Source organism: Synchiropus splendidus, chromosome 4 (genome assembly GCF_027744825.2).
Source record: "Synchiropus splendidus isolate RoL2022-P1 chromosome 4, RoL_Sspl_1.0, whole genome shotgun sequence".
NCBI lineage: Eukaryota > Metazoa > Chordata > Actinopteri > Syngnathiformes > Callionymidae > Synchiropus > Synchiropus splendidus.
In genome coordinates, this window is record NC_071337.1 from 8438451 (window position 1) to 8452253 (window position 13803).

Here is a 13803-nt window from a genome sequence, read left to right on the forward strand (position 1 = left end):
GTGGCTTGTTTATATCAAGGTTTATAAAGACGTAAATAAAGACCAAAAGCAATGATGCCCAGCCTTCATCATTGTTGTTTGAGACATGAGTAACATTGTCTCTATTGGATCAGATAACCATCAAAAGTTACGTAGTTCACTGTGGGCACCACCTGGTGACATCATAATATGCCAATTAAATGAGTGAATTTACTTCCTCCCAAAACTTTATGTTGCACTAAACATTCTAAACCTATTGTGATTTTAAAGTGGAACATTTAATTGAAAAGACTCGGAGGGATAATTTTAGTGATGGGTAGATGAGGTATCGTGAAACAGTATTGCAGAGTTGATGATTCAGTGTGCTAATTTTCAGCGGCTGCTAGATGGCGCTCTTGAGTTCAATTCCGAACATTTTACAGCAGACAGTGCCACCTGGCGCCTTCTGAAAATCAGGCCACTGTTTCATGAAGCCTCATCGACCCATCACTAGTTGATATGCATGTGAATAATGTTACCTCGAGTGATCCTCATTTGTTACTTTCAATAGCTAAATTTTGCTTTGTTTTGTGATAATGTTCCCCTAAAGTGGCCTATATGTTGATCAGTGAATCTTATAAATGGATTTAAACATTATTGTATTTGCCTATAATTGTGATATCACTTTGTTTTGTTGTGGAATTATTTCTTTTTTTTATCATGATTATTAATATTTTTTTTATCTTCAGATTTGAGTTGGTGGTTTTCCACTCTTCCTTTTCTGCCAAAAATGTCATTATTGGCAGCCTTGCTTCTGACTCAATATAGACACATCGTAAGACATATTCAACGCCATAAAAATCAAGACAAAAGGAGGATATGTCGATAAATAGTTCAGAAATTAATTCAATTTGTTGCCAGTTTGGTTCTGGTGGGAGGTGAAGCCTTTCATGTCGCCTGCAACGGCACATCAAATATGAAAGTAAGCTGTTTGGTGAGAGTGAGCAGGTTTGCAAATTGTGTTTGACATCCTCCACATGTTTATTCTGGTGGTAAGGGTGTGAACTGTGCCAAACTGACAGGCTTCCTCCTCACAAGTGCAATCTTTTAACTGAAGAACAATGTAACGGTAGATTGAGCAAGGCATTTTTCTGAAGGCGTCGTGAGGTTTGATTGATACACGATGGCTGCGGTGTCTTTGTGTGTGTGTGTGCAAGAGCGTGCGAGCGTTGGGAGGTGCTCGTGTGTGTGTGTGAATTGTCTTCTTCAGACGACAACACAGCATGAAACATTTAGGTGCAGTCAGCAGACCTTGAGCCAGGACAATGCCACTCTCAATCAGCTCACTGTGTCGTCACACTTGTGTATAGACACCTCAGCAGCTACAGATGAGGGGCCCTATCAAGGGCTCTCCAGGAGCATCAGTCAATTCTGAATGACAAGAGTTGGAATAGAAACTAACAACAAAACAGTGACAGTGAAGTTTGAGATGCAAACGCAAGAAGGTTTTAAACTTTTAAAGATACAACTTGTCAAACTTTTGGGAAAGAGATAAATTGTGAAGGTTCATGTGTCTATGTTGCCTAAGACAAATCACGACAAGTATTAACTAGTAATAATAATTTAAACAGTTGAAGATAGGAGTAATGCTTGTCTACAGGCTTATTTAATGTTACTTGTACTGCCGTATAGCATGCTTAACAAATGTTTCAAATTGATGTTCATGTTTAAACAGGGCATTAAACTGGTCAGAATACAAAAGTAGGGAGGAACTTGTATATAATACTGTCATTTTTACAGGTAATTGTTCAATACTCTAGACAGAATACGAAAGTAGGGATGAGCTTTGTCATACTGGGAAGGTCACTGACCAAGCAACCTAGTGGTGAGTCAAGACATTCTCACCCCTAAGGCAACAGATAATTATGAAGTGGACTTTTGTGTCCCTGAGCGACACAGAAGTTAGCCACCTACATTGAATGTTCACGTATTAGGCTTCATTTCAATCACATTTCTGCTGTTGTGGTATATCTTGAAGGGGTAAGCAAGTGTCATTCATGAAAAAAAGCAGGAGAAAAACTGAAACCACATTGCAAATTTATGATCCTCAACACCAACCCCTCGGAGCGTCAACACGGAATTCAGAAAAGGGATGTCTGTGTCAAGGTTGGCTGCAAAATGAGTTAGAGATTATGGTTTTTATTCAACACTTTAGGACTCAGAATGTATTGGGTGGCGTACAGTAGTAGTTAAGACACTGGGAAATGAGCTACTAAGTGAAGGTATGCACTGTCTCTGTGCTTTTTTAGTTCTCATCTTCCACTGAATACAGAATCCACGGTTGATGTTCTTTGGTGTTCTACAGTGTTGCCATACACTCAGGAAGTGATATCAGCAATATTGATTTTTGTCTTGTATTAAGCTATTCACCTTTATCAATGTTCAAATTTGATCTAAAAAACAAGTAAAAGTTTAGGTACTTCAAACCTTATTCGACTATGTTCAGGCTAATAAATATATCTCACTTCCCATCTAGTAAATGTCCCCATGTGTTATCTCTCCCCCGCAGAGAACCCCAGGGAATCTTGCTTCGAGCCTGGTTCGGTACGCAACGGTACACGGGTGGGGACAGACCTCAAGCTGGGCTCCACTGTCACCTACCAGTGCGACAGCGGCTACACTCTGGAGGGAGACCCAACCCTCACTTGCATCATGGGGGGAGACGGAAAGCCGAGCTGGAACAAACCCAAACCCATCTGCATTGGTAAACACCGACATCTGGAGACAGTGGAAAACAAACCACATCAGTGGATCAGAGAGAAATGTCATGTGTAAACATGCATGCATGAGGATGTGGCGTCGCTGCACGGTCTCTCGTGAGCGCCTGTGTTGAATTTTGCTCGTGATGTAAACAGATGAGAGGGTGTGGCTTTTTATTTAATCCACAACATCAAACATCACACCAGTATTTATTTACATGATTTCATTTAGTAGAAGAAAGCATCACTCTCGGCGAGACATCTTTATGCAAGATATTGTTTAATTAAATATGGGATTAATATGCAGGCTGAGTAGCGAACGCTGGCCAGATAATACTTTAACATACTTCAGAACAAATACCTGCTCTGCGGTTCCTTTGTTCTGTCAGGTACGAGTCGCAATAACGTTGCACATTATTATCAATTGCGTCTTTGCACCAAGAGAGGTGACGCAGAGTTAGCAAGACTAGCTGTGCCTTTCGCTGGAGATTCTAGCCTCAGCTCACCAGCTCTAACCTAGAGGGACACATGGAAAGCATCGCAATTTCACTCTGCTGCACGCCGGGGACATCTTTCAGACGGAGCCCAATCAGACAAGAAAAGTAATTTAGGAGTGATGGAAAAGAGCGTATGGAACATCAGAAGGGATCTACCAGTATTGGCTTCAGACCTTCCTTCTTGCTTTGCCTCATCCTCCTGTCGGTTGTCTCCTGGTGTCTAATCTCTCACTCTGTGTTCTCTCTCAAGCTCCATGTGGTGGGCAGTATTCGGGCTTAGAGGGAGTCGTCTTGTCTCCTGGTTACCCTGGAAACTACAGTTCCACGAGAACATGTCTCTACTCTGTGGTGGTTCCGAAGGATTATGGTAAGCAAACAAAGTATTGGCCTTGAGGGTACCTTTAAAACTATTCCACATTTAACCCTCAAATACAGGATATACTTTAATCCATCACAAAGTGCTGCACTATGTACATACTCCCATTACACATATATATATATTTGTTCCATTTTAATTTATTTATTTTTTTATCTTGACCATTCATGTTTATTGCACGATTGCACCAAAGAAAATTAGGAGTCCTTCGCGATGAAGCTGTCATAACTGCTCAGCTAAGGTGGACCCGAGTGCAGATGATTTTGAACTCATGGAAGGCTCGGACAAGCGAGGTTAACAGTTAACCGAGTTTAATACAAATAACACTGATAATACACGAACAGTAAGGTGAACTGAGGGCGACGACACCAGAAGCGGAGCACGGAAAACAAACACGAACGGAGGGGATAAACCTGAAACAGAAAGCAGGTGTAAGAAATACAAGCCTGAAAACGGGGACAACAAAGAAAAACTCGGATATGACTTTCATGAAGCTAATATAAAACTAAAGATGCTTGGTAGAGGTGAAAACAAACACTCTGAGGAAATAACTAGCACACAGGCTGAACTAAAGTAGCCAGTAACACAAACACTTGAGGAAGCTAACAGGGAGCTAATGACAGGGAGCAAGCGATAGGAGAGCTAGATAGAGTGAGAAGAGAGACAAAGGTGACAGAACAAGGAGATGAACGCAGAGCAAAACAGAGAGATAAACAGGGTCACAAGTGAACGGACTAATCGAGGGAGAACGTACCATAAGAACAAAAGACGATCATCTGGCAGCACATGCTGGTTCTACAGGTGTATAAATCTCTGCAGAGACAACTAGTCGAATGAGAACCAGCTGCGCTGCCATGAAGCTGGAGGGGGTGAGAGAGCAAACAAGAAAACAAGGAACCGGAAGACAGGAAGTGACAAAGTAAAAGCACAAACCATAACAGAAGCTTTTTTAATTGTGATTCTGTTTGTATGTAGTTGCATTGTATTTGTTCACAAAGTTTAAAGCAATTATTAAACAAATGTGTTGAATATTGACTGGAGGTATAACACTTTTCTGTATCTTTTCATTGACATTATTTACCCTCATATCTAGTTACTAAAAATAAATAAAACCAAATAGTGTTGAGAAGTAAACAAAATATAGTATGATCATGAATGAGTCAAAATTGTAAAACAATGTTTTGACTGTTGATAAAATAAATGCACAAATACATAAATAAAAACAATATTAATCCCTTGCCATGATAAGATACTATTTAACACATTTAATTCATTTGTTGCTCCGAATGACTCATTGAATTTGACTGTTGCATCTGCGTTGCGGCACAGCCTCCGGCAGACAATACGCCAAAGAAACAAAGCCTCCTATTTTTTTGGAGCACAGTATTGAGATGTAGTTCCACAAATAAACAGTTTCAACTTTCAGCAACTCACTGACAAATCCACAAGTTTCGTCCTCTCCATCCTTGTCCTTCCGTCTTTGCTCACTTGGTGCCCCCAGAACAGGCATGTCGGAATTCCTTGTGGCGTGCCCAGATAGCAAATTTGCACTTTAAAAGTTGAACTTTTGAAGAGTCTGAGGTCATAATGTATTATTCATTTTACTATATTTTATTATATGTAGACACCAATTAAATTACTTTCAAAATCTCTTTCGAGCTTCATGCTCCAACGTGGTGCAGACAGACCAGTGCCCATGTGTATAGATGAGCCAATCTCTAGTTACAAGGAAATTATTGTACATCAGAAGTGTCTACTAGTGAAAGATGTGACACCAAAGTGGAAGAACACTTGTTTTGAACGTTGTTTTTCTTTACATTAACTACAAAATGTGTTTAGAAAAAGACTTGATATTCCTTTTATTGTACAAAACTTGACGAAAACACATTTAAAAAATGAATGATATTTATTGTGATTGATCTAAATGAATCCACTTTGTGACAAGAAATGTTTAACAAGGTTTAACAGGACTAACTTTTATATATACAGCAACTTTTCATTCAAATGCGTAAAGCAATAGAGCAGAGGCGGGACCAAACTCCTAACATATCCCTTTATCACAAGTTGATACTGAAAATAGGAAAAGAGGAAAAATGCATTATTTTTCAGAGGAAAATGCTTGAGATGCGGCAAACAATTCTCCTGCTGTGATTTATTTTCTATTGGCATCGAAGCATTCATGGTAGAATTTAATCATGATCTTCAAAGAGACTCCCAAAGACTTGTCTCTGATGACTTCACACTCTGTCACACACCTTTTTGGATTAGAAAATATGGCTTGGGGAAAATCAAAACAGCAACAATTGCAATGTGCAACAATGGGATTTACATTTTAGCCCTCCTTCATTGTTAAAGGTCACAGCTTTATTGTGGTTAACATCTGGTTCAAAAGCCCAATTATTTTCCGTTCTTTGTTTCCTTCTGTGATGTCAAGCCTTGTTTTCAAAAGGCCACACACTGCGAGCGTTTTATAAATCTGCGTACAGGATCATATAAAGCGCATAATTGGAGCTTATACAAGAGTTTGTGCTGTCGCAGGTTGCCTTAGAAACTATCAAAGAAACTGCGACGTGACCAAGCTGCCAATTCCGTTTCTGCTCATCAATTCCGTTTTTTCTTTTTTTTTTCGACTTAATCTCTACCCTTCGTCTTTTAAAAATACATTTCCATAAATAGCAAAACATATTGAAAGTGACAGGACTCCATATAGTCAATCAACTGTACCTGGATAAGATGTAAGCAGCATTTTTTTTGGATGCTTCATCTGCACAAACTACGACAGATTGGCTGTCATTGTGAACACCTTTCATCCCCAGACAAACTGTCAAATCCAGAAACCACCGCTCTTTTCTGTATAAAATCATTTGAGGGTGTTTTCATAACAGGTCATGTGATGATTCCTTTTAAAATAACATGACAGATATATATATATATATATATATTTGTTTTTTTTGTTTTTTTTAATTTATTTATTTTTTTCTTCATCTCAGATACACTGACTGAAATGTTACCAGGAAAATGACTGATTGATTTTTCTTTCTTTTCCAGTCGTCTTCAGCCAGTTTGCCTTCTTCCAGACGGCGCTGAATGATATTGTGGAGATTTATGATGGCGCGACACAACATTCTCGGGTCTTAAGCTCTCTTTCCGGGGCACATACAGGTAAATGCACAAACACGCTCGGCTACTTATGAGTCACAAACATGCTTCACGTCACATTGATTCCATTTTAGTCATTTAGTTGCAGGATTTCAATGGTGAGTACAGGCAGGTCAAATTGTGCATGCAGTGGTGCCTCTTACCCTCTACAGCTAATATGTTGGAACTGCGACTGTTAGATCTATCTTGCCTTTCTTCCCCAGTCGGGGCCAAAAGCTCCCCATCTCAGCCTCTCCTCCTTCCTGCTCTTTGGCTCCCTCCATTCACTCATGTGTCCATCAGCAGGCATGTGGTTGACAGCCCCACGTATCCTCTATATCCTCTTGCCACTGGATGGAAGGTCGTCTTGCAGGCAGCTGCCACATCTGAGCACTTGGTCTTATTTCGCTCATATGCAGTCACGATGGAGGTATCGTGAGCTTAGTGAGGAGCATGGATTAAACTTGGTGGCCCACGAAGTTTGAACAGTGTCAGGGCAGAGAGAGGTAGCATTATTCTTGGCGGGGAAACAGAGCTGCCTGTGAAGGTGGACTCTCATGCTCCGGGTCTGGACAGAGGTGTTTCCTTTTGCCTGATGGTTCTTCTTTCCCAAACTTTCTTCATGGAATCCTTCCTTGGAATAAAAGAGGAAGCCTTGCAAACGTTATATTTCAGTTATCCAGCTTGGGAGCTTTGCAACTTGACCTTGTATCTCCTTCCCCTCTTTGCACTGCAATCGTTTTAAGAACATACTTCCTTGGTTTAAAAAGTTGATATGAGTCACTATACTTTTAAACCGGATTTAACTTCCTCGACAGCTTGATTCATGGCAGCAGGACTCATGACAGTAGAATAACATAAGTTACCCTTCGGCTTCCAGGGAAAATAAATGCGTTTTTTTTAAGCAAATAAATGGAACTGACGTTGGCGTTTATGAACTTTGAGGACTGGATGTAAGGTATAAAAGTGGTCTTCAATTTTCAACATGCTGTAACTGAGGATGCATATGTTTTTTTTAGGACACTGCTGTGTATCTGATCAGTGGCAGTCAATGGAATAGTAAAATATCTGAATAAATTCTGTGTACAAATCCTCTCCTTGATCAGTGCTCAGGATCTTCTTAACTTGGCGATCCAAAATCGCACACCAAGCAGAGATGATTTTTCTTTCAATGTGATGCTTTTTATGGAGCAGTGTCACTCAAATAATAGGCATTTTGTGCCATACATTTCAAAAGTAATAAAACATGAGCAACAGTTGAGGCTCCCACCCTTGGACAAAGGGTGAGTCGAAAGGTGTGTGTTTACAGCAGCTCTCTGTCTCTGCCAGCATGTGGCCTGACAAAATCCAAATGATTGCTTTGGTCCGTGTCCAGGTCAGCCCCAGAAAATCCAGTTTACAGCTCAATAAACAAGTCGCCATATTAACTGTGGGCTCTTGGCAGAAGGTTCATAGAGGGTGTTTTAGCCAGGAATGGCCGAGTCAGGCTGACACGTACTGGCACGACAAGAAAGGCTGTCCGTCGACGACCTCACTCAGCCAAGGGTGTACACCTGCATTGGTCATGAGGACCGCACGTACACTTAAAGGACACAGGGTTATTATAAAGATGACGCAAATAGTTTGGGAACAATGGACTTTCTTCTCAGGAAGGAAGTGCGAGGTTGTGTGTTTTCATGCAACACAATGCACATCATTGAAGCTTTTCTTATTTTTCGTTCTCATACAAAAAGCAGTGATTTTGCAAAGGACGGAGTCGTATTCCTGAATGAAATTGAACCATCATTGAAAAAGCGCGTGGACGATTACAATGGTTATTTAAATGCTAATTTCAGAAGTGATATCAAATTAGCCAATTAGAAGTGGTTTGACTATCGAGTTTCATTATTCGCTGTGCTTCATTTCCAGCAGGCTTTGGCCCATTCATACTGTCATCAGCTCACTTGTGCTGAGCAACTCCAGCCTCTGATTTTTGTCATTGATTTCCCTCCAAGGTCACGAGTAGGTTGTTCTCCATGGCTTGCAGGATCAATTCTGAGCGCTGAGTACCTTATAAGGTGCCTGCTGACACATTTGGGTGTCCGTTGAGTTCTCCCAGCACAGACAGAGTTGACCTGGCAACCTAAGAGTTGCCATGGCTACTTTCAAAAGCAGGGATACTTCGGAATATTGTATGTTAAATGATACTGTGTTGAAAGTACCTGCCTCATCCATTGTAACCATGTGGAACCTTTCACTCACTGGCTTGGCCCCTGTGTTTCCAAGTTTGTTTAGAAGCCTTGTTTTCATAAATATTATGCACAGTTATCCACTCCTTATCCTCTTCTGCTACAGTTACTACCTTCTTCCCTCTGCCCCCTTGATGCCCAGGCTCTTCTGGGCCCTGCAGAGAGTGGCGATGGCGTCTTCATTAAACTAGAGCCGCTCCAGTGTTCTCCCCAGTGCTTCAGCGGCGCACATGATCCCTAGACTGTAAAAAAGGACCATTAAAGTGTACAAAGCAGTCAGCCATTCTCCTCATTGGTTCTCCCGGCTGGGTATCATTCATGTGTCCCAGATGGATTGGACCTCAGATTGTCTCCTAGTAGCACTGCCCCACCTAAGGTTCTTATGAGTTCCTGGGCGTTATTGAAGGTTTTGCTGTGCAGGATTTATTTAAGTAGGCGAGCCAGTGGTTTAAAAGGGTAAAGGTTGCAGACCCCTGCCTTAAAAAAAAAGGTTTTCACCTGTGTTTCTCTGTCAGTTTGGATAGTAACCTACACAGTAATTCAATTATTTCCTTCCATTGGCCATGTTTTTTCTTGAAACAATTCTATTGAAAATCCTTCTTTGTTTGCTTGGTCTCTTTGTTCAGCTACTAAACTGACCAATTCAGTGCATGGTTTTTGAAAATGTAAAACATTTCAATTGCTATTTAAGTTACCTTCTAGTAACACTTTTGCCAGAGGAATGTGGGGAGAAAAAAAGTGCTAAATTTACTCCTCTGAAATACAGTACCACACTCACAGAGACTGTTGTCACCTCTGGTGTGAGTCTTGTCTTCATCCCACTGCAGTGTGACAGAAAACAGATTCAAAGTAATGAGATCCACTGTGGCGAGCCAGTCGGCAACCCACTGAGTGTAAGACAGAGCAAGAAATGAGATGCTTACTCTCTGTATGATGTTCAGAGCAGCTCAACAAAGATTAGCAGGACAACATCTATATAGTGGAGCTTTGTTATTTATCATTCTGGTAACCCTGTCCCATGAAGAGCTACTGAGGACAACGTAACAAGAGTGGTCTTTTTGATACAAAACCGTTTTTTAGATCTGTTCCATGGAGTATTGATTCAGAACCTTTGCTGATTTATCCTTTCACTTGAAATTCCTTTTTTGTGTCTTCTCCTCATCTCAGGCGAGTCGTTGCCTCTTGCGACCTCCAACCAAATTCTTATTCGCTTCACATCCAAAGGCAAATCCAGCTCCAGGGGATTCCACCTGGTCTACCAGGGTAAGTTTGTGATATGCAGCCACACAAGTGAACCCCACAGCGATCTTTAAGGAACTTCTCTGATTTTTGCGGCCTTTGTGCGCATGCATTAAATATGAGTATCCAAGTCTGATGGGTTTCCATGAATTGCATTAAAAACAACAGGAGCTGAACCAAAATACATTAGAGAGATTCCAGAAAAGAGCTTTTAAAGGGGTCTAGAAGGCGAGCATGAAAGATGAAAAAAGATTCAAAGGGAATGAAAGAAAGAAGAAGTAAAACAGTTGCAGGGTAAATCTGCCCCATAGTGCTTTTGAAAAACAAGACCGACTGTTTGTCCTTATTATGGGACATTCAACTAAAGTAACCTTGTCCCTTTGGTTGTCTACCTTTTCTTCTTTACCCGGTCCCTCCATCTTCAACATTTGTGGTCCAATATAAGACTGCCCATGGGTCCAAACCATCTGAAGCTAGCCTCCCTAATTTTGGCTCAGAACGACCCTGGTTGCTCTTTAAAAAGATCCTGGGGCCTCATGAATGTTATACTGATCTATACTAACAGATCTTATTTCAACAGCAGTTGAGCTATTTAACCCCACATTGTGAAATAATTCAGACAAGAAAACAGACTGGTCAAAATAAACAGGGGGTGCAGGTTTAAGTCCAAGAATATTAATCGTATTCTTTGGACAGGATGGATACTCTTATCACGTCCTTCTTTGTCACTTCCAGTAAAAAACGTGATCATCTTCAACTCTGCTGCTTTCCTGTTCCCACCTGCCAGAACTCTTCTTGACTCGCCTTTTAGTCTGTCTCCATTACTCTCTGCAACAGTTCCCACATACCTTAAGTCATTTCTTTTCATGACCAGTACTCACTGCTTTGCCTCCTATATTGTACTCCCTAGTGATGGGTAGATGAGGTATCATGAAACACTTTTGTAGCGTTGATGAAACTGTGTCCTAATTTTCATATTAGATGGTGCTCCCAGTTTAGAAATGGATTCACTGAATTCACTTGTTGAAGTCCAAACATTTTACAACAGACAGTGCCATCTGTTGGCCTCTGAAAATCAGGACTCTGTTTCATGAAGCCTCATCTACCCATCACTATTACCCGCTATTCCCTATTTCACCTCCCTCTCATTCATACAAATTCTGTCTTCTCTATACTACTGAGCTTCATTCCTTGTCTCTCCATCTTCTGGTCGAGGCCACTCTCTCTGAAAATCACTGTATTGTCAGCAAACATCATGGTCCACGGAGACTCCTCCTTAACCTCATGTGTCAATCTGTCCATTACCGTAGCAAACAAGATGGGCCTGAGAGTGGGACCTGGATGTAATCCTGCACACACCTTGAGTTAATCTGTCACTCCTACAGTGCACCACTGTGAGAGCCCTTTAACACATGGTGTAATCTATTTGTGAGCTCAACCTCCCACATTTGCTCCTCTCTTCAGGTAGATATGATGAAAATAAATTCAATATCAAGCTGTCATTCAAACAATCCTGAAGTCTATCAATATATAACCAAGTAAAAACATCAATGTGTTGATGATCAAGTTCATTGAATAAACAGTGTGGGAATGTTTTCCATTTTTGAAAATGAGAGGTTTCACATACTCATCCAGTGCAGCTGGATATTTTAATTCAAATAGTAGTAGCCATAATAGTTTACAAACACACCTGGAAATATTGGTCTCTTAAGTTAATAAATCAACCTTGACCTGCCATAATATTTGTTTCCGACCAGAGATCTGACTCAAAAAGAAGTTGAAAGGGAGTTGAAGATTCTTGGGTTTTTATTTATATATTCATCAGTGAGACACAGACAGACAAAGTTAGGGAGGCCAGATATTTTAGACAAGTGGAGTGGAGATGAAGTGGAGGTGCGAGGTTCACAGAGAAGAAGACAACCGTTGAATTTATTTAAATACGGAAATAAGGGAATTTTAACAGGCAATTGCATTATCTGCCAATGGACCAGAACAAATGTTTATTTTCTGTGGTCTTAACTTTTTCTTTTTTTCAGCTGTTCCCCAAACCAGTGCAACCCAGTGCAGCTCTGTGCCTGAGCCCCGAAATGGCCGACGCATGGGAAACAACTTTGCTGTCGGTGCAGTGATACGGTTCGAGTGCAGCCCAGGATATGTGCTTGAGGGATCAGCTGCAATTGAGTGCTTGACAGTTCCCAATGCTTTAGCACAATGGAACAGCTCCATCCCCAGTTGCATTGGTAAGAGTTGAATATTAGCATAAAAATGAAGTCACATCTACCGACACTTCCGATGAAGAGGGCAGCCTCTCTGTTGTGTTTTTCATTTTAAAGATATTTGCCTGGATCACTTGTTGTTTCTCCGTCCTCTCGCCAATGCCGTCCCACACTCGAGCTTTGAGTGTAAAAAATCGTGTTAATGTGACGCAGATGTAGGCTGCCAGCCATTACCTCAAGCGACACATTATGATTCAGCCATCCGGCACGCAGGTGGCAGGCAGAACCGAGGGTCACAAATACCTCCAGTCACACACACATTCATGGAGATATTGGCATATACACATACTCAAATGCATCGAGAGCAGCTGTTGCAGATGCTCTTTGCCTGTGAACAGATGCGATTTCAAGAGAAAATACCTGAAAGACAGTCGAGCAGCGCGTGCAGGAGTGAAGGTGGGTGGCTGAAGAAGTGAGATGGCAATCACGATACGGGCAATTGCAAGCTCGGCAAGTGTGAGCTTGCAAAACAGGGATGCTAGTTGTTGTGCTCCTGAGAGACGACATGAGCATAAATAGGTGGCGGCCAATAATTCAAATGGAGATTTTTATTTCCTATGTTGGACTGACCTGAACCAGCATTGCTTAGTCCAGATGTTTCCTTCTCAAATTTTGTACCACCGTGTTTGAAAGCAGCAGCCACATTGGCATCCCAATAAGTTTTCTGAGCTAAGAATGAGGCAGCTGCGATCGGCAGTGGTGTCAATTTTTTGCGTGTATCTGCGAGTATAAATGATGAAGTTGAGTGAATATGACATGGATTTAAATGTGCTCATTTTCTCATGGTAGCCAGCCCACAATTTAAAGTCATGCTCCGTTGGAATTTAACTGTAATCCTTTTTCACGTCAGTTCCATGTGGTGGTAATTTGACCCATCGTACTGGAACCATTTTATCGCCTGGGTTTCCTGAGCCCTACCTGAACAGCCTAAACTGTGTCTGGAAGATCACCGTTCCTGAGGGATCGGGGATTCAGGTTTGTCTATTTACAGATTTATTTTGTTTAAATATGAATTCTGGATTTTCACACTAAGGTATGCTTCCTTCTTTTCATCAGATTTATGCGCCAATGTCTACTTTCCATTCACCACCCCCATATTTTTGCCATCTTCAGCATTTTATTGATTGTTTTTTGACATTTTTAACAGTTGTCTTTTTGAAGCATTGCGCCAGAAAGGCACTCAAGAGTTTGCAGACTTCCACCAAGCCGTTATTGTCTTACATTTATTTGATTTATGCAATTCACGTTTGAAATATCCCGGGCTGCAGCTGACTAATCAGCCGAATGATCACAATAGTGGACTTTGAAGACACCCGAACCCTAGATGCCTGA

The 13803-nt window shown here is 41.1% G+C and overlaps 1 protein-coding gene across 2 annotated transcripts in view; it reads left to right on the forward strand.

Moving 5' to 3' along the window:
* The window catches only part of csmd2 (CUB and Sushi multiple domains 2), a 217994-nt gene that overhangs the window by 154325 nt on the left and 49866 nt on the right, over positions 1-13803 (forward strand). For both annotated transcript variants that reach the window (XM_053863846.1, XM_053863847.1), the window contains 6 exons: positions 2528-2722; positions 3465-3581; positions 6639-6752; positions 10124-10219; positions 12232-12435; positions 13322-13446. In XM_053863846.1, the coding sequence (XP_053719821.1) occupies positions 2528-2722; positions 3465-3581; positions 6639-6752; positions 10124-10219; positions 12232-12435; positions 13322-13446 (851 nt within the window). The remainder of the gene's footprint in view (positions 1-2527; positions 2723-3464; positions 3582-6638; positions 6753-10123; positions 10220-12231; positions 12436-13321; positions 13447-13803) is intronic.